The 23173-nt window shown below is 42.6% G+C and overlaps 1 protein-coding gene across 32 annotated transcripts in view; it reads left to right on the plus strand.

The window, feature by feature from the left end:
• CLASP1 (cytoplasmic linker associated protein 1) overlaps window positions 1-23173 on the plus strand; it is a 272813-nt gene that overhangs the window by 212381 nt on the left and 37259 nt on the right. For 17 of the 32 annotated variants that reach the window (XM_019837951.3, XM_019837945.3, XM_019837952.3 and 14 more), the window contains 5 exons: window positions 4463-4541; window positions 5561-5704; window positions 15677-15820; window positions 16304-16410; window positions 20414-20530. In XM_019837951.3, coding sequence (XP_019693510.1) covers window positions 4463-4541; window positions 5561-5704; window positions 15677-15820; window positions 16304-16410; window positions 20414-20530 — 591 coding nt within the window. The remainder of the gene's footprint in view (window positions 1-4462; window positions 4542-5560; window positions 5705-15676; window positions 15821-16303; window positions 16411-20413; window positions 20531-23173) is intronic. The other 15 variants (XM_019837954.3, XM_045033621.1, XM_019837955.3 and 12 more) reach the window with 1 other exon arrangement.

Here is a 23173-nt window from a genome sequence, read left to right on the forward strand (position 1 = left end):
GACGTTCAACCCATTGAGCCACCCAGGCACCCTAAGACCTCAGTATTTTTATTTATTTATTTTTAATTTACATCCAAGTTAGCTAGCATATAGTGCAATAATGTTTTCAGGAGTAGATTCCAGTGACTTTTCCCCTGTGTGTAACACACAGTGCTCATCCCCAACAAGTGTCTTCCTTAACCCCTTACCCATTTAGCCCATCCCCCCACCCACAGCCCCTCTAGCAACCCTCAGTTTATTCTCTGTATTTAAGAGTCTCTTATGTTTCACTCCCTCCCTGTTTTTATATTTTTTGCTTCCATTCCCTTATGTTCATCTGTTTTGTATCTTAAATTCTTCATATGAGTGAAGTCATAGGATATTTGTCTTTCTCTAACTTATTTCACTTAGCATAATAATCTCCAGTTCCATCCACGTAGTTGCAAATAGCAAGATTTCATTCTTTTTGATTGCCAAGTAACACTCCATTTTATGTATATACCACATCTTCTTTATCCATTCATCCACCAATGGACATTTGGGCTCTTTCCATACTTTGGCTATTGTTGATAGTGCTGCTATAAACATGGGGGTGCATGTGTCCCTTCTAAACAGCACACATGTATCCCTTGGATAAATGCCTAGTAGTGCAATTGCTGGGTCATAGGGTAGTTCTATTTTTAACTTTGAGGAAGCTCCATACTGTTTTCCAGAGTGGCTGCACCAGCTTGCATTCCCACCAACAATGCAAAAGAGATCCTCTTTCTCTGCATCCTCGTCAACTTTTATTGTTGCCTGAGTTGTTAATGTTAGCCATTCTGACAGGTGTGAGGGGATATCTCATTGTGGTTTTGATTTGTATTTCCCTGATGGTGAGTGATGTTGAGCATTTTTTCATGTGTCGGTTGGCCATCCGGATGTCTTCTTTGGAGAAGTGTCTCTTCATGTCTTTTGCCCATTTCTTCACTGGATTATTTGTGTTTTGGGTGTTGAGTTGGATAATTTCTTTAAAGATTTTGGATACTAACCCTTTATCTGATGTCGTTTGCAAATATCTTTTCCCATTCCATTGGTTGCCTTTTAGTTTGGCTGATTGTTTCCTTCACTGTGCAGAAACTTTTTATCTGGATGAGGTCCCAATAGTTCAAGACCTCAGTATTTTTAATACTTCCATCTTCTTACCAGTCACACTAGAAATCTTGCTAGCCACATATGATGTAGGGCTCCCACTCGCCCAGGTACAATCTCTGTTAGCCTTCACTGGCTCAGAGGTTGATAACGCATAGCAGTTGTGACCCGTCACAAGGAAAGAAAGAAGAGCTGTGGAGATTCAGAGACATGTGAAAAACTGACTGTGTGCTGTCATTTTTCAGAAACCTCTTATCTACTGTGTCTGCAGTTGTGGGTTCGCAACATACGAGTATTAGAAATTAAATAGCCTCAGAAGACACCTCGCTGTAATGACTCAGTTGCCATTTGGTGGAAGTGGGAGGGTTATAGGTCAGATCAGTGAATTTTTAAAAGAATAAGCCAATGACTCCAGATCAACTAATTATCCTCAGTAGAGTAACTTTTTTATATGACTCAGTTACTACACACTGGAATATTACTGTATATCATAGAATGTCCAAAACAGAAGGACCCACCTTCATTTTATTAATGAGGAAACAGACTTTACTTGACTTGCCTGGGTCACAATGCGTGTTAGTGGCCATCTGGGAACTGGAATCCAGGACTGCTGGTTATTACACCGCTGTGTGTTCCCCTTACTGCAGACTGGTCTGTGGATGTGCGACTTTCTCTACTGAAGGAGAATGTGGATAGTGTTTGCGCTTTTTCTTTCCTCTCTGGCTCCCTCCACTAACAGTAGCACACGTCACCCTGCCATCATCCCCCATGTATGTGTCTGTTAGTTGTTTGTGACTGCGAAACATGCATTTGGTTCCTCTGTGCTCTGATGCCAACTGTTTTCTTTTGGTTCCTGACCCTGTAGATCTGTATAATTTGTGCTGCTATAGAATTTTATTATCCAAAGAGCTCTCCCTTGGTATTCAGTGAGCTCAGTATAATATACTATATTTACAATAAGCTTTTCAAATGCCGTCCCTCCTTTGGATGAGCGAGTTTAGTGGAATTAAGGAACATTCCTGCGTGCCAGTGTATTACTGGATTTGTAAAGGGTCAGCCAGGGATTGACTAGAAGGGCGAGGCAGGTCCAGCTGATAGTAACTGAGTGAAGTAGACAGGAGAGACAGTGATGCTGTGGGCTAGGGAACTTCCGTAGAGAGAGGTGGCCATGTTGGCATGTGGGCCCAGTGGTCCCAGACTTCCCAAGAAAGGTCAGAAATGTGGAATAAGGCAACACATTTGAGCTTTATTTTTAAATGACACTCTGAAAGCCAGATAAAACATGTGCGAATCAGACTTGGCCTAAAGGTCTCTTCCTTCATATAGGTGAATTTGTGAAGGGCAAAAACTCTCAGATCTTTAGGGATGGCAGGAATATTAAGATTTTACTCCTAAACTTTGGTGATTAAGGAAAACCCTCTGGTTACTTTCCTGGATGCCCCTTTCCTTTAAGAATCCTCTCCTGGGTAGATTCAATCCAAATCTCTAGAGCACGTTCGTTATTCAGTTTTCTCAGCAGCTGAGATGCCTAGCTATTTACGCATATTTAGGACCCATCAGTGAGTATTGGCAGGGAGGGGAGAGGAGGGGAGGGCCTTTGTAATGGCTGAGGGGGGTTCCTAAGATAACAGGTCTGATTGCGAGTCTGCCTATTTCCTTTCTTTTGGCTGTGCCTGGCCACAGACACATTTCCAGGTTAAACACGCCAGCTTATACTGAAATGGATTCTCCGTTCTCCCCTTGCTGCAGAAGGAGACAGAAGTTTTGTGTGTGGTTTGTCAAGCTCGTTTCTCTAATTTATAGCTGGTGTGAGTCACTTAAGTCATGTATGCTAAAGCGTACTTTGCTTGCAGAAGTGGTCCTCTTGGCTTCCTGGGTACAAATACATGTGCTATTGGGTCACGTTTACTTTTTATTAGTAATTGTAACAGTAGTAATATTAGTACCCAGGATGTGCTCTGTGCTTTGCATTTTCTTTACATTATGTCATTAAAATTTCAAATTCAGGGGCGCCTGGGTGGCTCAGTCGGTTAAGCATCCGACTTCAGCTCAGGTCACGATCTCGCGGTCCGTGAGTTCAAGCCCTGTGTCGGGCTCTGGGCTGATGGCTCAGAGCCTGGAGCCTGCTTCCGATTCTGTGTCTCCCTCTCTCTCTGCCCCTCCCCCGTTCATGCTCTGTCTCTCTCTGTCTCAAAAATAAAACTAAACATTAAAAAAAAAAAGTAAAATTTCAAATTCATCTTGTGACTTCACAGATCTGAACCTGCTTCCCCGTTCTTGTTACTATACTTCTGTAGATTGAGAAGAGTCCCTTAGAGAGGCCAAAGGAAACAATGCCGTCACTCAGCCTCAGTTGTAATAGATGTTTGCATTGCACCATCTTTCCTATTAGTGTGGAAAATACGTCTACGTCTTCCTACATGGACACGATTATGCACTTTTAAACTAATGCTGGTAATTGCAGCATTTTAAGGGAAGGAGCATGGACTCTGGCTAGCCAAGAGTCCTCGGGGTTACTCAGATGTATCAAAGATGTGAAATGGCTGCAAGAAATGAGATCAGTAACAGGTGAGAAGCGGAGGGCCCTGGTTTCTGCATATGTGTTGTAGCTGGATGGGGGATTCCCTTGCTGGGTCTCCCATACTCTTTGTGGTCACCCTACAAAATAGAGACCAGAAGCAGTTGCCCAGTAGGACCAAGGAGGACAGCGTGGTTAGCTTAAACAAGGGCAGCTGTAGGCAGCCTCGTCAGGATGTAAATTAAGATTTCGGAATTGGAAGTTTTTCTCATGAAGCAGTTTCAGAAAGGTACCTGGAAAGAAGATGAGCACATTCTAGAAGGCAGGTAGGAATCTCTTTTATCGTTTGGTCTTCATTTCTAAAATAGCATACGTAACTCTAAGTGTCGTGTGTGTTTTGGGACTTATAGCAAGATTTCCCATTTTCTGGGGCACCTGGGTGGCTGAGTTGGTTGAGCGTCCGACTTCGGTTCAGGTCATGATCTTGCACTTGATGAGTTGAGCCCCGCATCGGGCTTTGTGCTATCAGCACAGAGCCTGCTTTAGATTCTCTGCCCCGCTGTGTCTCTGCCCCTCCCCCTCTCAAAAATAAATAAAACATTTTTTAAAAATAATAAGTAAAAAAAAAAATTTTCCATCTTCTTAATTTTATATGTAATGTATATTACTCTAGTATTTATATAAAATGGAAAGTACAATTACCTGTGTAGAGGCTTGCTTCCGTGTCCGTCAGGCTTATCTCTAGAGGTATATTTTTGTTTCTGAGATGGTTTTGCATTATTTTTTGTAACGTATCTTTCCTTAAAATGAGCACTTTCTTTCTTCTCTTAAACCTAGGGACTCCTTTCCATTTGACCAACAGTTTAACATTTTGATGAGATTTATTGTGGATCAAACTCAAACTCCTAACCTCAAGGTTGGTGACTATTTGTCATTACAATTCAACCTCTAGAAGTCAAATTTGCTTAAAATGTCCTTTTTTGTACATGACTCGTATTTGGCTGTTATGAATAAGTCTGCTGTGAGCATTCTTACACAACTGTTTGGGGCCATGTTTCCGTTTTTCTTGTTTGAGTACCTAGGAGAAGAGTCACTGGTTCATTGGGTGGGTCGTGTTTAATGTTATTTTAAACTGTTCAAATGGTTGTACCGTATTATATTCCTACCAGCAATATAATGGCAGGCCTAGTAGTTCCACATCCTCACCAACATTTGAGTATTTTTGCTGTTTTCCACCGTATTTAAACTAAAAAATTCTGGTGTGTTGATATAAGGTATCTTACTGAAATGTTTTCCATATTAACGTTCTAACACATGAAAATTAATTGTCACGTATTTTGGAAAATCATAACTATAAGACTGAATTTGAGGGAGGGTATGTATTAATTTCAATTAGGTCGTGTACGTCATCTCTTCTTTATTCATTAGCTTTTGTTGGGGTTTTAGGATAGCTGCAATCAATAACTGCCCTCTTCTCCTAAGGTCAAAACCAATTGAGGCATCAGTGGAGAAGTTAAGGTAGAATATCAGCATGATTGCTAAAAATGCTACCTTGCAAGACATGGCCTAGGATGCCCAAAAAACAATACTAAGTGCTTCCTGGTCAAGCGGCAGAGTCGGTAATCCCGTGGCCTGCCCATGGGGGCTCATGCCCTGCAGGTGTCTTGCTATGTATGTGAGGAGGCAGAGCAGGCCTTCTCCACAGGCACGGTGATCTAAAACTGAAGAAGGTTGATCTGTATGCCAGTCTTCCTGTTCCCAAACTTAACCTGTCAGCCATTTCATGCTTTTGTCCCTGATGGACATGGCTCTATGTGAAAACATAGATCCAGGAGAAAGGAGGGGTCCCCTCAATTGTATTTACTTTTCTCTGATCAGAATTCTATTCAGAGATTCATAAGTGTACCTAATGAGTATAATTGTTGGATCTTTCAGGTCAAAGTTGCAATCCTGAAGTACATCGAGTCCCTCGCTAGGCAGATGGATCCAACGGATTTTGTAAACTCTAGTGAGACGAGGCTTGCAGTTTCTAGAATTATAACCTGGACGACAGAACCAAAGAGTTCAGACGTGAGAAAGGTATGTCCGCGAGAGCTCAAGTGCAGCTTTAAACACACCATTCTCAGGCATGTGTTAGGAAAAGAAATGTACTTGGGAACTTGCACACCATCCCACACACCTACATGGGATCCTTTATTACTCCTTTTCTGTGAAACCAAGACTTTGCTGTTGCCCCTTATCTTCTTTCTCCAGTTCCACCTAGTCCCAGTCTTCCAGCATCAAAATGAAAATCGGAAATCGTGTATGATTGGTTTGTGGTTTTCTTAGGCATCTATTTTATTCTTTTTAAGTGAGAAATCACTCATGGTTTAGTGTCTCTTCAGGCCATTGGTTTTCCACATATCAGTTATGTGACATGGACTTTGAGGACAGAATTGAAAATCTAAGGCTGCCTGGCCACAAGGTGCCTCATAGCAAAAGGTGGCTGAAAATTTGCTAAGAAATGAATTTCTGAATTTAAAAAGAGCAAACAATTTCAGATTACATACCATACTTGGAACACACTCTGACTTGGGGAGTGACATGGGGAGATAGAATTCAGATTTTGGATACACCCTGATATCAAGGTGTTGTTCTGTTAGTTTACCAGCTGAAGAATATTGGCTACTTTTTTCAGAAATGACACATTGAGGAGCGGATAACATAGGAAAGAGCACAGAGTACTATTATTTCTCTTTCAAGATAGTACTCTGCATCAGGACCATTACAAACATTAATTATTACATGTGAAACACTTTGTCAGTTCCTGACGAGTTGTAAGCACACCGCAAGCGTAAATTACTGTGTTTGTCTCCTCTTACTCTCTGCCTGTCGATGTCGTTCTGTACTTGAGCTTCCCACTGCTTGAGTTTGACACGTGGCCATTATTCTTTTTACTTTATGTATAAACTAAGTAGCCTTTATGAAGTACTCTTAAAAGCCAGCTTTCTCAGTTCTGCTTCCAGACTGGAGGTACGTGATTTTGGTTATTTGTGTATAATCACGAGCCTTGCATTTTTTCTTCTGTACCACACTCCTTCCATCCTTGGCCCTACCAGTGGAGTTGTTTGGCCTTAAGCAGAGTTGATAATGTGGACCACTTGGGTCCAGCAGGAAAAAAGGAAAGGAGAAATCCAAGCAATAGTTAGCAGGAGTGGTAAATTTCCAAATGCCAATAAACACTTAGTAGCTCCTCTTCCATTGAAGTTCAAAGACAAGAACAGAAGAATTCTGTAAAAGGTTTCTTTAGAAGGGTTACGGATCATATAAGTCCTGTGTCCATTGTATAGTCATAAACTAAGTTGTCCAAGGACAAGGAACAAGGGCAAATCCTGTTAAAGCACTCATTCAAAATTGTTATCAAAGACGCATTTCACTGGCAACCTCTGATTTAGCCATTAAACCAGTTTGGGATTAGGGAGGTACAATAGGAGGTGGTTGAATGATTTGCTTGGTGTGTAAGTCACAAACAGATATTTCTGTTGTAGTTTTTAAAATCACAACAGTGGCCAAAATACAAAAGCCTTGAGGGTAGCTTTCTGTCTTTAGTCATAACATGTAAATGTGTGTGTGTGTCTATATGTGTGCCTTTTGTAATTGAATGTTACTTAAGTATTCCTTCCTGTAGGACTGAAACATTGTAGACTTATGTATCACTTTCTCTGGACGTGCGCATTAAAAACTTGAACTACAATTTATTTTCCTAACTTTTCTAAGGAGGATGTTATAGGAACTTTCTTCCTTGAGTTATTTAGCCTTAGGCTCCCAAGGCTTGAGTCAGTTATGGTTAGGATATTAAACTTATTGCCAGAAATCATGTGGATCGTTTACTGTTTGATCTTCAACACTTAATGTCAGTCATTTGGGGTCACGTGGTACTACTTCACAAAGCCTGGTCTCCATTGGTGTTCCACTCCTGTTGCCTGCCCTCACTTCTTCCCCTTCCCCGTGTCGAGGACTGCTCAGCACCTCGCCTTCAGACTCAGTTCAGATCCAGGTTCTGGGCCAGGAATCCTGATCTTCAGGAAATTTGGAAAGCTTTTTTATTACATCAGTAGTTCTCAGTCCTGGCTACGGTTAAAATCTGCCTCCGTTCCTGGGCTCTACCCCAGGTAATTTGACCTAATTGGTGTAGTGTAAAGTATGGACATTGTTTTGGGTCTCATTGGGATTCCCTCCACCGTTGGCTGTTTTTTAACGCACAAGTTTGCGACCTGGTGTTTTAGACCATTACCCTGGAGTTGCACCTCAAGACATACAAGCTGCTGGTACAGTGTTGACCTGGTTGCGATCGATTCCCTTGGTCCGAGCCTTCATCTGCAGTATCTTCAGGCCCGGGGCTAGACTTGCTATTCCCCAGGGACTTCTCACCCTCCCTATTTCCTCTTGCCCTGTATCTCTGCACCTAGCACAATACCTGTGTGAGCAAAGTAAACATTTCATAAATAGTTTGAATGAATTAATGGAAGATAAATGTCCAGAAAGAGGTGATCTCATTTTAAGTAGCATTTCGAAGCCATTATTTTCAAAACCATAATGTCGGAGGCCCCCTGTTTTGACTTCTGTGTTCGTTTTCTGTTGTATACTGAAACACCACAAACTAAGTAGCTTGAAACTACACACATTTATTATGTTGTAATTCTTTTTTTTTTTTTTTAATGTTTTTATTTATTTTTGAGACGAGAGAGAGAGAGCATGAGCAGGGCAGGAGCAGAGAGAGAGGGAGACACAGAATCCGAAGCAGGCTCCAGGCTCTGAGCTATCAGCACAGAGCCCAACGCGGGGCTCGAACTCACAGACTGTGAGATCATGACCTGAGCTGAAGTCGGACGCTTAACCGACTGAGCCACCCAGGCGCCCCTGTGTTGTAATTCTTTGATTCGGGAATCTGGCACATGGTCTTTGGGTCCTCTGCTTAGGGTCTTAACTGAAATCACGGTGTCGTCTGGGTCTTTGGTCTCATCTGAGGCCTAGTCTTTTCTTAATCACTGGTTCTTGGCCGAATTCCATTCCTTACAGGAGGGCCGAGGGGCCTGTTTTCTGGCTGTCAGTAGGGGACATTCTCAGCGCGTGGGCCACCTGCCAGCCCTGCCACACCTCCCTCTCCCCAGCTTGGCAATTTGTTTCTTCAAAGCCAGCAAGAGAATATTTGGGGAAAAAATTTCCCCAAACTTCCCAAATGTGATGAAAAACCTTAGTCTACCCATCTAAGAAGCTCCATAAACTCCCAGTAGGATAAGAAAAGATCCACAGATAGACACATCGTAATCAAACAATTGAGAGACAGAGACAAGTAGAGAATCCTGGAAGCAGCAAGAGGGAGGCAGCCTGGCATCCCCCAGAGACCCTCTGTAAGACACACAGCTGGTTTCTCCTCAGAAACCGTGGAGGACAGAGGCAATGGGGTGGCATTCAGCATGCTGACAGAAAAAACCTGCCAAGCAAATATTCTCTGTTCAGCAAAACTATTCTTCCAAAGTGGAGGAGAAATTAAAATGAAGCCAGCACCTCCAACCTTGCTTAAGGGTTTAGGTCACACCCATCCAGGATAATCTCCCCTTTGATGACCTGAAAGTCAACTGACTGGGGAGGGACTTTTCATTACACCTGCAGAGTCCCTTCTGCCGTAACAATTAGGGGAATGATGTTCCATCATTCACAAGTCTCACTCTAGGGGAGAGGATCGTATAGGGATTGTATGTGGGAGATGGGAGCCCCGGGGGCGTCTTAAGTGTTTTGCCTACCAAGGCTTTATCTCACTTTCAGTGAGTTGGCAGGAATCTTCCACAGTTAGTTGTTAATTCACTAACTCTTAAATAGGGAGCTTTTTAATCTAACTGTTTAAATTGTGGTGAGGGTCAAGATGCATCTCTGCATCCTGGGTACCCTCTAGGGTTTTGTTTTTTTTTAAGTTTATTTATTTATTTTGAGGGAGAGAGAGTGCGCGAGTGGTGGAAGGGACACAGAGAGGGAGAGAGAGAATCCTCTGCACTATCGTTGCAGAGCCCGATGCAGGGCTCAATTGCATGAACGGTGAGATCCTGACCTGAGCTGAAATCAGGAGTCGGACACTTCACCCACTGAGCCACCCAGGTGCTTCTAGATTTTTTTTTATTAATCATTAAAAATGTCAGTGGCTGGAAGGGCGCCTGGGTGGCTCAGTCGGTGAAGCGTCCTACTCTTGATTTTAGCTCAGGTCATGATCTTGCAGGTTCGTGGGTTTGAGGCCTGCGTCGGGCTCTGTACTGACAGCTTAGAGCCTGGAGCCTGCTTCGGATTCTGTGTCTCCGTCTGTCTCTGCCCCTCCCCTGCTCACACTCTGTCTCTTCCTCTCTCTCTCTCTCTCTCTCTCAAAAATAAATAAATGTGAAAAAAAGGTTTTTTTTTAAATGTCTGTGACTCAAGATTGCTTGGCTTTATACACATCCAGCATTGTTGTTTGATTAAAATAGGTGCATTAAAGCACGGTATTTGGATATGTGTTCTTTTGCCCCATAACTACTTACCCACAGACTGTACATTAGGGCACTGCAGATTAATCCTTCATGGAGACGGCATCACTTTTATTTAAATGCTCTCTTCTGATGTGCCATCCAATGAACATTATATAAATACAGACGCTATTGTAAGTAATGCAAACTGCCTTGCACAAGAATTTGGACCATATTTGAAAGCTTATCTAAATGAACCGAGCACCTAAATAAATTAAAATACCTAAAAATTGGGATGTGATATATATCACTCTGCTCTAAGATCTGAACTTGTCATTATCATTTTAAGGCTGTAAAAAAGTAAAACAGGAACTATTTTTATCTGGATAAATTAAAGCACCCTGTCTCTTTTAAATAAACTTAATGTTTTTGCACCATCTTTCATTTGCAGTTACTAAAGTTTCTATCAGGTGCTAGGAAAACCTTGGTGATTTAAAAAAGCACTATGTGATCATGAACCAAGTTTTCCTATTGGTGTCCTGCTTTAATTTCTGAAGAATAGGGCAAGATTATATTCTAAATGTTAGAAGAACCCTTCAGTCTGAAATTTGTGCAGTAAACCCTCATATTGCCCCTACTCTAGAGAACATTAATTTTCTGCAAACAATACTTGGGGAGTTTGCAGACAGTACAATTCATTCTATAAGGTCCTATTTGAGAAAACAACTTAACTCTAATAGAACTCTTAATTTGTTGACTTCAGCATTGTTAATATTTTGATATTTACTTTGTTTCCCTTTTTATCTGTGTTTTGGGTGTTTGTTGTTGGAGAGAGAGGTGTTTAAATATTTAAGATGTTTTGAAGAGGAGGGAAGAAGCACGGCCAAAACCAGAACACAAGCCAGTCAGCAGTGGAGTGGGCTTACCAGGCCAAGACTGATGGGGGCCAGCAGGAAAAGCCCCACCCAGACCCTCACTGGCCCAATCTGTTCCCAGAGTAACCTTGTTCTTGTTTTAGGTGCGGGAGCGCTGACTGTCCTGTTGGCCAAACTGTACCTTTCTGAAGGAACTGTGTTTTGTGTTCGTATAACGTATTAACAGGAGGAAGTGGATTCTAGAGTTTGACCGTCCTTTGACTTCTGCCCCTGCCACTTGGTGGTGGTGCGAGCTGGCAGCTGAACCTCAGAATTCTTGTTTGTTCTCCGTAAAATGGGAATAATCACCCCTGCCTCAGGCTTCATTGGGGGGGGGGGGGCTAAATGCAGTATAGAAAACATAGGTAGAGACTCCTTCATTTGCTATTGCAGCCTCTGCAGCCCCGTGGGAGGCTTGTTTTGGTTTTCCTCTGCTATTTGTGAAGCACATGGAGAACTCAGGTTTTTTCCAGCATTAGGAAGATTTTTTTTTCCCCCAGTCAACCAAAGGGAATGTAAATGCAGTAGAACTTTTAATGCTATGTTTACATTTCAGGATTCAGAATCCCTGTGGGTTTGTGTAGCATACGTGATTTTCTACCATTGAGCGCCTGCTTTGTCAGATGAGATAGCGGATTTAGCCCCCGAAATGCCGTAAATGAAGTCATGGCAAAGAAACCTGGAAAGTATATAAAGATGCTGTTGTCTGGATCAGGAAGAGAATAGAAATAGCCCTCAAAAGTTGAAATTTCCAGCTGAAAAATTTTAATGTCTACTTACAGGTAGGCAGTGTGGCCTAGCCACAAAGCTCAGGATTTTCCCATCAAACAGGATTTGAGGCTCAGCTTAACTGTGACTGGCTCTTTCCAGAAATGAGTTGACTTTTTTGATCTCTTTGCTCAGGAACGCTACTGCTGCCAGCAACAAGGCTGGGTAGGAAGCACCTAGCAAATGGTAGAGGTTTGAAACCAGTAGTTACCATCTTCCTGTTCTTAGAGCTGCTAGATCATATATGTCCAGGTGATGTTGCAAAAGAAGCCACATACTTTCACAGCTTACAAATAACCCTGGTTTTAGCACTTGCTTCTTCTCTTATTAAATCCTGCCGCCTTTCCTGTTTGTCAGTCCCCGCTTCAGCGTAGTCGAGTAGGTGAGGATTTCCCCACTAGGTCAGCTTCCACCTGCTCTGGGCCCGGAGAAGGAAACTTGGAAGAAAATTGTAAACAGGTAGATTTCAAACTATGTACTAATTTGAAAAAAGACACTTCACTGTTTGCATTGTAGATTATTAATACTGATTACCCTTGGCAAGACACTGAAAAGATTGTGAAGAAACCTAAAATTCACATAATACTATGTTGAATGTGTGTGTGTGTGTGTGTGTGTGTGTGTGTGTAAATGTTTGTGTTTTGATGTGTTTTATGATTAACTACCTACCCAAAACAAAAAGCTATGTTGAGTGTAGTCCCCTACCATATGCAAGATACTAAATAAGGAATGTCTGGAGGTTTTGAAGTAACCTTTCTTTGGCGATTTTCTAAAGCAATTGTAATGACCATCTGGAGGGAAGCAATAATTGCTTAATAAATTAGAAACCTCCTCTTTCTCCCAAAGTTTAAGTTTTCCCCAGTTAATACCAGCGCTGAAGCATTTGTCAAAAGCTTTATTGATCTCCTGTCTCAAAGAACTCAAGGCAGTTAGTTGATAGCCCCGGGGGTTCTTTCCATAGAGTGACTGTAAGATTTGAAGGACCTTTTGCCCTCATCTACCAGTTTCTACTGCTGAGTGGGCGTGAGTGGGAGTCAGTTCCTTTTAAGTTGCCATTTGGTCTTTAAAATAAATGACCCTAGAGTTGTCCGTTAAGAGAAGTCAGCAGCAACCTTGCGTTTTTGGTCGGGCTGCTCACTGGCCCTGCCTCTTATGAAAGGCAAGAGTTCAATGATGGAACAAGAACAGTGGTGCACTCCACTTTTTGATCCATTATTGAACACGAGCTATGCCCCAAGCTTTTTAAAATGAATCCCTTCAACTCATCGCTATGTTTGGAGTTACTCCTTTTAAAGAGAATGTATTGATGATAATGATAAATATAACCCAGTTTTCTTCCTTGTTTGGATTCTAGTATTCCGACTTCTCACTAACACAGAGGGTTGTAGATAAAATATTTTAGGACCATACAGTCCCATTCCTTTTAAAACTGTGATATAAAATATTTTTAAAATAACAGATTTAAATCATATTTTCTACCCATTTCTGGAGCTTGGACCTCATTAGAAAGGATTTTACTTTGAAAACAGCTTTAAATCCCCAAGGGTGACTTTTGAAAAATGTATAAAATCATTTACATTTCATATTTTGGAAAATGTAAAAATAAGTTACATCCATTTATATGTATAAATCACCACACGTACCATCTGTCCAACGAGTTATATTTTCACAATTCCTCCATCTCTCTTTTGGATTTCTTATCAAAATTCACCGTTAGGGTTATTGAAAGAGAAGTTTCTGTAGTGGGCCAAAATGTAAAGTCTGCTGCAATGGCTTTCCCACGTGACTAAGTCACTGATAGCACATGGCCACTAGTTAGCACAATTTCTAGGCCTATCGTCTTGCGGCTCTTTTGTTCCTGAAAGATCCCGCTGATTTTTATAATTTGCTTCGTGAAAAACCTCAGGTTAATTTGTGATATTAGATATCCTGTCATTCTGGGAAGAAACACGGTTTTTTTAAGTAAAGGTAGTGGCACGTTTCACGTAAAAATACTGATACATTTTATAATTTCGAAATGCCATTGTCATTCATTAAAAAATAAGTCCCTAAACTTTCTTACTAAATTGGCAACATTTTCTTTTTTTCTCTCCCTGCTAAAACTCAAGTCTGTTTCTTTCTTCCTCTTTGAAGTGCATTTTTTTCTGCATGCGTTTTTTTCCTAACATCTAACAAAAATGTCTTTTTTCAATGCACAGGTTACTTTGCATGATTTTTGGAATTTAATCTTATACAAATATAAAGGTCAAGTTAATGTATATTACATTGGTGGTGGAAAAGATTCCTTCAGATAACTATTAAGTATGTTTCAATAATATGAAAATGTGTAGTACAATCGGTAATAGCGTGTTTTGCCTGTGTCATGAAAGCACACGGGCCCCTTGGGATTTAATTTGGATGGAAAGGCTACTGATGACTGTATTTGGAGGTCAAGGGAAGAAAGTAAGATACTTTTGCCCAGTCTGTGCTTAATAAATGCTTTTGATAGGTCTAAAATCTGGTTTTTGATTCTGTAAAAGACATCTGGTATTTTAAAATTCATAATTAATTTTTATTTCTGGTTAAATACATTTGGGTCCTTGGATTTTTTTTGTTTTTCTTTCTTCGGACACAAATAGTAGGTTTGTCTTAACTGGGCCCAGGATTAATTTTAACATTGTGAAAGCATTGAAATATTTTGCGGTGTTTACTTCCAAAGCATTTCTCAAGCAGATATGTATTTTGTAATGTTTGTTTATTTTCGAGACAGAGAGAGCAAGCGGGGCAGGGACAGAGAGGGGGACAGAGGATCCAAAGCGGGCTTTGTGCTGATAACACAGAACCTGACATGGGGCTCGAACTCGCGAACTGCGAGATCACGGTCTGAGCCAAGGTTGGACGCTCAGCCGACTGAGCCACCCAGGTGCCCCAGCAAATATGTTTTTTGTAACACCTTATGTCACGGGTAAAAATATTCCGAAGAATTACTACAATCCTAGAAATTTTGAGTCTTTGGAAAAATAAATGTGTCCTTTTAGTCAGAAGAGTATGTGATGCATTTTTCTTTCTTTTGACTCTCAGAAATTTGTAAGAGATGCCATTATATACCAAAGTCTTCTCTTGGCAGTTGTTCTAAATCAAAACCCTTGGAACTAATTCCTCAGGCATTGTTTTTTAAGCTCCCTGTGCCTGCTGCTACTTAGAACCATAGAAAGACTTGCTGGAGAAATCCGAGTCTCATAGGGCTACTGTTGCTTCAGCTCATCGCTTTCCCACCTTGCTGCCAGAGTGCTCGCTGCAGTACGTTGTCTCAGTTAATAAAGTAGAACGTTTGCCAAAACACCGAATTTGTACCATTTAAGTCTGGTTTGCTTCCCAGGGACTGGCCCTTCTCACTTGGCAGGTGCAACAGGGGTTTTTCAGATGTATTTAAACTCTTTCTCTAGATTTTCTCAAAGTGGAGCTTGAGGAAAAGTGGTTGCTCAGGTTAGCCCATTGGCAGCTCCTGTAGAAACTCGTTCCCTCCAGGGGCACCAGGAGCCCTGTCCAGTGCTGACTTGGTAGAGTGAACCATCTTCAGCCTTTCCATGTCCTCTCGTTGTTTTACTTACTTACTTAGCAGCTTTGTCCCTCGTGCTAGACAGCATGGGGAAGGTCATTGAATATGAACATGCTGTGGATATCCCAGGCCAGGGCGTGAAGGTGAAACGGGGGCGTATTTTCCAGATTGAAGTCAGGCTGTTTATAACTGGTGATCCTGTTTTCTCCAGATGCCTTTTGTGTGTGTGTTTTATGACGAAGCTGTCCTCTTACTATCGTTTGACTCATATGAAGAAAGCTTTGTGAGACCATTTTAATGAATGTTTTGACCAGAATACGCTGTTGTCCGTTACATAATGAATCACATCTTCTTTTTCCAGGCAGCACAAATTGTGCTGATCTCTCTGTTTGAATTGAACACTCCCGAATTTACCATGTTACTTGGTGCCTTGCCAAAAACCTTCCAGGATGGTGCCACCAAACTCCTGCATAACCACCTCAAGAACTCTAGTAACACCAGTGTGGTGAGTGCCTCAGTCACGACTGGTGCCTCTGAACTGACCGTGACCTCTGCGAGTCCCTTGTCTAGACTTGCTCTGATAGAATGGCCAGCTTTCTTGTTCTCTTTCAGTAAACTGTGGGTGTCTGGAGGGTGGGGGTGTGTCTGGCCCCTGCAATAGTCCCAACGAATGAGCGAACCTAGTGTTTAAACATACCCTTTTTCTTAAGTGAGATTGTTCAATCCGTTAAATTTTTACTTGGTCACTTAGCCCTTTGTTCACTGAATTACTTATGTTTTTCATGCTATAAAGATGGAAGGACTCCATTGTGTGTGTGACTCTGGCACAGGTGACATCAGACGGTTCAACTTGAGGAACCCCTGTGTGACAGCTATCCGTTTGGGGTGTATCTGCACTTAAAATTGACCTTATCATTCTTTAAAAAAAAAAAAAAAGTTACCCCGATTGTGCAAGTATTTATCTTACTTCATTCTGCTTTCACCCCAGGGCTCTCCGAGCAATACAATTGGCCGGACTCCCTCCCGACACACCAGCAGCAGGACCAGCCCCCTGACCTCACCCACCAACTGTTCCCACGGGGGCCTGTCTCCCAGGTAATGCCATTTCCCCAAAAGTGAGGAAACCACCCCAATGTCTGTCCAGCCCATTCCTAGGTTTTTAGACCAAGCTTAACACCAAACAATGGATAGGTATCAGGAGATCATGGGGTCTAGTAGTCTGTATAATCTTGGGCAAAGCAGTTGACTTCTATGGCAAAATGGCCAATTTGTGCTGAATGTTCTTGGAGATTCTTCCAGCTCTAAGCACTCCCTAGTAACTTAAAGATTTTAAGGCTAAAAGCCACATTTAGTACTGTTTCACGTAGAAACGATTTAGAAATTCATCACCTATTTTGTAAGTGGTAGGAGCGCCTTATGGTATTTGTCATCTAAATAAATCCCTTGTAGTCCCACACAAGGCCTAGGGTAGTTTTCCAAACCAGCAGTCAGTCATTCCAGGCATAGTTGCTGTAATTACGGGCTCACGTTTGAAGCAGACTCCTGCTCCAGAGAGGTATTTAGAACCTGAGAACTGAAATTAGATCATCGTTTTCAGACTTTGTTGGGACCGTGCAAGCATTGCTCTTACAGACTCTGAGTCAGTGGCTTTAAATAAGAAAAATGCCTTGTCCCAGCATCTGTAGACTTCTCCATCTGGCCAGAGCCTGTGGAAGTCTCTGCATGGTGACTTTAGTGACCCACCCCCCCCACCACCACCCCCGGTGTGTGTTGGAGCCTTCCATGGCCTCACACTGAGTAGTGGCCGTAGAGACCAGACTTGACAGTGCCCAGACGTGTGAGGGTCGTACGTACATGCTGTATTTGTCTCCAAGAAGGCCACATCTTTGAGGTCTCTGGGCACAAGGATCAGGGGCTGTGTCTTCAGGGTTGCCGACACCAGGATGACAAGAAGATACTGCAAGTACATGCCATCTTCCCTTCAAGGGTTGCCTCTTTAGTAGGAAAATATTACAAGTGCCTTTAAATTTAGATTTTGAATGATCAAGAGTCTCCCCAAATCTTCTGTCATGACCAATGAAGTCCTCTTGAGTTTCTCAAGTTGTCATCTAAGTATTTGGAGCATACCAAATTTGTATTTTTCTCTCGGTGACACAAAGTATTTTGTATACTTACAGTATCCTACCATTTGTATTGCCCTACTTATAATCTCTCTAAATGCCCCTGGTGCCATGTTTAGGTAGAATGAAGAATGATGTCACGTCTCCAAGTTTGGTCTGTGTTGTCATGATTTTGGCAGGCTGTTATGATCAGACAATTGAGATCAGAAGTGAGTGAAAATACGTCTGAATTTCCCCAGGTGTCACTGAAGCTCCGCTATTTTTTTTTTTTTTCCTATGTTAACATCTGTATCTTAAGCATATGGCTAGTCTTAAATGACCAGGGTCTGGTGTTAATGGTAAAATCAGAGTTCTCTTTCTTGGGGCAGGGGAGTGGGGAGGATTTTATGGAAAACTTGTATTCTCTGTAAATTGTTTCTTTTGTCTAGAAGTAATACTTCACCATTAATTGGGAAATCTGCTCTTCCATAATACACAATTCATATTCCTTATCTTTTATTTCATTATTAGGGTGGCACATTCCTTAGGTAATAAGCAAAAGGTAAAATGCAAGTTAAGTATTTTATTATTATATGTGCTACTAGTCTAAGCAAAGGATCAGTGGCGGCTGCTAGCATAATCCAGCAGAGCTAAGAATTGGCTGGGTGTTAATCTTCATGGATCCCCAAATTATTAAAAATTTAACTTATTTTTCCAGCTCACCATTTATTTTTAATTGGTCTGGTCATAATTTTTATTGTCAGGATTGCAGATCAGTGGAAGGGATTAATTTTCAATATTAATATCATTTTCAAGATTAAGGCCAGTGGTGGCATAAATGTTTTCTTGTCAACAAATTCCTCTTTAGGGAATTACTTAGTTGTGTGGTTTCTTTATTTTTTAAAAGAATGTGCCCTCCGTCAGTGCGTACCTAGCCAGATGGCCTTTAGCCAATTTGAACTCACAACCAAAACTGTCCAGAAGTGGGAAAAAAGGCTTCCTGTCATATCACTGGAAATACTCAAATAGGCCTCATACTTTCACCAGGAAAATTATAAAAGAAATGAATTCTTGCATTAAATAGCAGAATGGATGAGGTTACCCCATTCCTAAGGAGGTGATAGACAAGTTCTACCACACATAATCCCAGAGTTTTCTGAGCAGGGCTCTTGAGGCATATTTATTTTCTGTGACCTGCAGTTCTTTTGAATCATCTTAACCATAAAATGTTAGCTTTGTTATTCTTACAGGAAAAAGTCATTACCAATTACTGCTTTTTAATCTAATTTTTTTGTATCAAAACAAACTGTAGTATTTTTTTTTTTTTAGTCCCAAAATTCTAATGCTCAGATCATGGTGTGTTATTAGCAGATATTCTAAAATGATGAAAAAATCTAATTTGATAGTTACAGAAAAATTGCTAACGAGGAAGTTGTTTTTGCAATAGTATTAGAGAAGCCGGAGCTAACACTAATCCTTGGTGAAATGTTCCATTAATTGTTTTTTTGTGTGAGGGAAGAATTACTCCTTACCCCTAGCTAGTAAACAAATACTGCTGGGTATTTGAAGAGATTTGTAACCTGGAGTTTTGTCTTTAAACACATCCGTATATTTTAGCTCATTTTACCCAGTGTGATTTGTGTTAAATGAAAAACCGAGTTGCAAGGGGCTTCAGAAATCACAGGACATCCATTCCTTTTGAGATGAGAAAGCGGATGGCCTTCCTCGCCCTGGTCTGCTGAACGTTCTTGACAAACGTGGTGTAGAGCAGGATGACACTAATGACAGAGCATCCCCTCTGTTACCCCCAGCAATAAAGGGTAATTTTAGGTGGATTTTACAGCCATTGCATCAGAGGATCAACAGTTTCCATAGAAGCCAAGTGGGGATTAACTGGGAAACTCAGCCTTCCGTAAGCTGTGGAGGGGCTGGTGTACCTCTCTGCTTTCCGCTGCACCTGTTAGCAGAACTCCAGGAGACGTGGTCACCTGGATTCTTCTTGTACCTCTGCCCCGATTCAGTGTGTGACTTAGAGAAGGTCTGTGGGCCCTCCTATGCTGTGGTGACCTCTCCTCTCTCCACTTACTTGCTTTCCAAAATAAGGCCACAGCTGTCTTTGGTGGAGACTAGCTCTCAGGACTATGATGAGTGCCAGCCGCAGGCGGTGCTGCCCCCTGGGGACGAGGTCTCTGATGCCACAACTCCATCCTGGGCCTCAGATCACATTTCCTGCCAGGTCAGCGCACGCCTCTCCCAGTGTGTGTGGCTCTTCTGAATCGCAGCAGCTGTTAGAACTGTCCGTCAGGGCCTGTGCAGACCCAGGCCACTGAGTGACATTCACGAAGTGAAGAGGGCTGCCTGTGTTCTCAGATGCATTTTAATTCTCATAGTAGGTGATGTGAGTAGGGGAATTGTAACCCTCTAGTGGTGCTGTTACTCTTTCAGAAGGAAATTGCTTGTGGTGGCCTCTGAGCTCCCATCTGATTGGATCCTGGCCTCAGGGAGCACCTTGCCCCCTGCTTGAGTGCTCTGGACAGAATGGCACATTCTCTGAATCTTCCTGCTGTGGTCCCTTGGTTCTCGTTTGAATTAAGGCCCGAAATTCCTTGTCTGGCTCTTTGTAAGACAGTTGGTTGCATTACCCGAAACTGAACATCCGTGCCTATTTGTGTGTAAGTGCTCACAGTGTCCTTCCCTGTGCACACACACACCCCCAGTCTTACCCTTGGAATCTCACATGATTTAAACATGTAACACACGATCGAGAGGGGAAGGAATAAAGCAGCCTCATCAGGGGCCAAACTGTAAAACAAAATTTGTTCAGTTTTCCTCTGTATGGTGAAGTGTACGTTTTGCTGCAGTTAACTCTGACAGAGCCTGGTCAAGGAAGGAGGAGACCGGAAGACATTCAGGATATCGTGTCTTCCTGTCCCCTCCTCCCTCCCCTCCCCGTTGCCTTGTGTTGTCTCTCTCTGATTCTCCTCTTCTGATCACTGCAGTCGGTTATGGGGTTGGAGTGCCGATGGGCTATCGAAGCACCCACCTCCCTTTTCTCAGCCTAACTCCATTCCCACCGCTCCCTCCCACAAGACTCTCAGGCGCTCTTACTCTCCCAGGTAACAAGCTACCTGTTAACCTTGTCCGAGGTGTCACAATATTATTGCTTTTCCAGGGTCGTCTCAGGTCTTGTGGAAAGCCTCTGGCTTAGATGAGCAGGAGTAGAGCCTTGGTGAGAAGTGTGAGCAGGCACATGGTCTCTGGACCCGCATGAGTGCAGCTCCTGCCATGGCCCAGGGACAGATGACTGTTTCATCAACTGGCCAAATCTGTCAGCACCCACTGTGGCCCAGGCAGAGCTGAGCCCCCCACCCCAAAAGGTGCCGGGGCAGTGCCGTGCAGTCGAGGCAGGCGAGAGGGGCACAGTTTCCTTCGTATTCTTCTCAAGCAGACAAGGCATTCCCACCCGGAAGCAAATGAGACCTGCCCTGTCCCAAACCGTACCCGTAGCGCTCGTCCTGCTGTTGATGACGTGGACTGCTTTCTTGCATAAGGTACCCTTACGTGGTGATAGTCTGATCCAGAAGGGGAAGCCAGGAGGTTTTCACTGCTGCATCTCACTGAGGTGCCCTTGCCTCTAGGCAGTGGAGGGGTTGGTATCTAGAAGAAGGAGGTGGGGCTTCCTTCAGATTTAAGACAGATGGTAAATCAGTGGGACAAAGTAGGGCCCATGGATTCCTTTAGATTACTGCTTGAGAGTCCTTTAGGTGCTTATTATAAAGGTCCAAAGATCAGAGGACCCCTTCCCTTGAAGCCTATAACTGCATGAGCAGAGCATAGGGCAGTTCAGCCATCTTTGTGCTGTGCAAAATGAGTTTCTACCCTCTGATAGGATGGGGTAAAAACAAAACAGAAAAAGGTCTGCTACTTCTGAATGCTTCACAGATAGCTTTTGCACAGAAGCTTTGCATTTCTACTTTTGTGTCCTCAGCACAATGAACCTGTACATATGAACAAGTCCGCTGTGTCGGGTTTTAACAACACCTTTCTTTGGAAACTCTTATAGGTCTAAGAGTAGCTTCCCAAGTGTTCAGAGAATCCTATAATGACTGTTACTAGATACGCAAGGTTAGGGAAAAGGCACAGCAACAACGTGACCACTGCTGTGGTCAATGTTAATGAAGCGTGTTGCTTTACTTCCTTTTTTAAAAAAAAGATGAGCCAGGCCTCGAAGTAGAAGTCCCATTTATGACTGTCTTCCAGTACACTGACCTGTGTGCCCTAATGGGCACTAAGCTTCACCCCCAGCCACTCTCAAGACCCCATTTCCAGAATCATCCTTCACACATACACAGTAACACAGCTGATGCTAATAAATACCCATAACTTTTGTTGGCCATCGGAGGGAGAGAGCATTGACAAGAGACTTTTACATTTAGAAAAACCTGTCCGTTACATAAAAATAAGAGGAAACCTTTGTCTCTTTGCTCTCTGTCAAAACTGTGTTGATGGCATAACACGGAATGATTATCCTAATTCCATACCTAGAATCTTAGTGTCCTTCCCACTGCAGACATATTTTCCCTACAAAATGACAAAAGAGGAAAATCTGAGAAAGCAACCTTCCTGCCTCTGGTGCCTCTGTTCTTGGAGACCTGACCTCACCCATCTCCCCACCCTTGATATGGACCCTTTACAACAGGGCAGGTCCAGAGCTCTATTCTGCCCCAGTGTTGGGTGGCATGGCCTGACCTTAGGCCAGTGAATATTGGCCCATTGAGCAACTCTTCCTAATCTGAAGAATTCTAAGGAAACCCTCTGGGGTCTAATCGCAGTGTTTACAGAAGACCGGGAGCTGGCCTGTAACTAAAGGATTACGTCTCTGAGCTAGGGGCCAGGTGGCAGACTGGGGTCTACCTAAGCAAAGCCTCCTCTAAGAAAGCCACTGCGTCCCTCTTGCTGTGCTCTCTTATGTTCTGCTGGCCGGGGCCCCGGTATCTGGGATTCCCCGATGACAGCTTTCGTGGGAATTTCCTTTTTCCCTACAAAATGAGGGCTCGTAGGCATCGATTCGGAAAAAAACAAATGCCAAAACATGAACTAGCGAAGAAAGTAACGTTATCTGGTTCGTGTTGGAGAAAAGCAATGCCGTCTCTCACCTGCCGCTCACAGTTTTAGCTTCGTACCAAGGAGATAACTTCAAACCTCAAGTCTAAAAGAAGTGTCACCCCGGATTGCAGCCGGTCACGCACATGTACTCCTCACTATTAATTGAAAGTAAGAAGGAGGAGCATTAACTGGCAGAATCCTTCATTGTCTTATTTTGAGACGAGGCTATAAAGTTCTGTGAACGGAAGTGAAATATTTTAAGGCCATTGAGGTTACGAATAATGAGATGAATGAAGTGAAAGCTAATGTTATCTGAAGCGACATATGGAAAATAATATTGTGACATCCCTTATAAAGCTGAACGTTCCGCCAGACTTGCTCTTGTCCATCTGTCATTCTTTCAGTTGCTGTTTTTCCTTTTTTGCATGGGCTATGCTATTATTTTTGGTTGTTGTGATTAAAAGTATTTTAAGGCATCTTTTTTACATCTCGTATACATAATTTTTTGTTTGAGTCATACTCAGTCTTTATATATAAAAAATAGTGTACTGGCCAGATGTATAAATGCCTTTGCTCCCACGGAAGCTGGTATTGTGGTGTTCTAGAAAGGAGGGGCAGGGACCGACCCCCTGTGCTCCTCAGTCACGCTTTCT

Source organism: Felis catus, chromosome C1, assembly GCF_018350175.1.
Source record: "Felis catus isolate Fca126 chromosome C1, F.catus_Fca126_mat1.0, whole genome shotgun sequence".
Classification (NCBI taxonomy): domain Eukaryota; kingdom Metazoa; phylum Chordata; class Mammalia; order Carnivora; family Felidae; genus Felis; species Felis catus.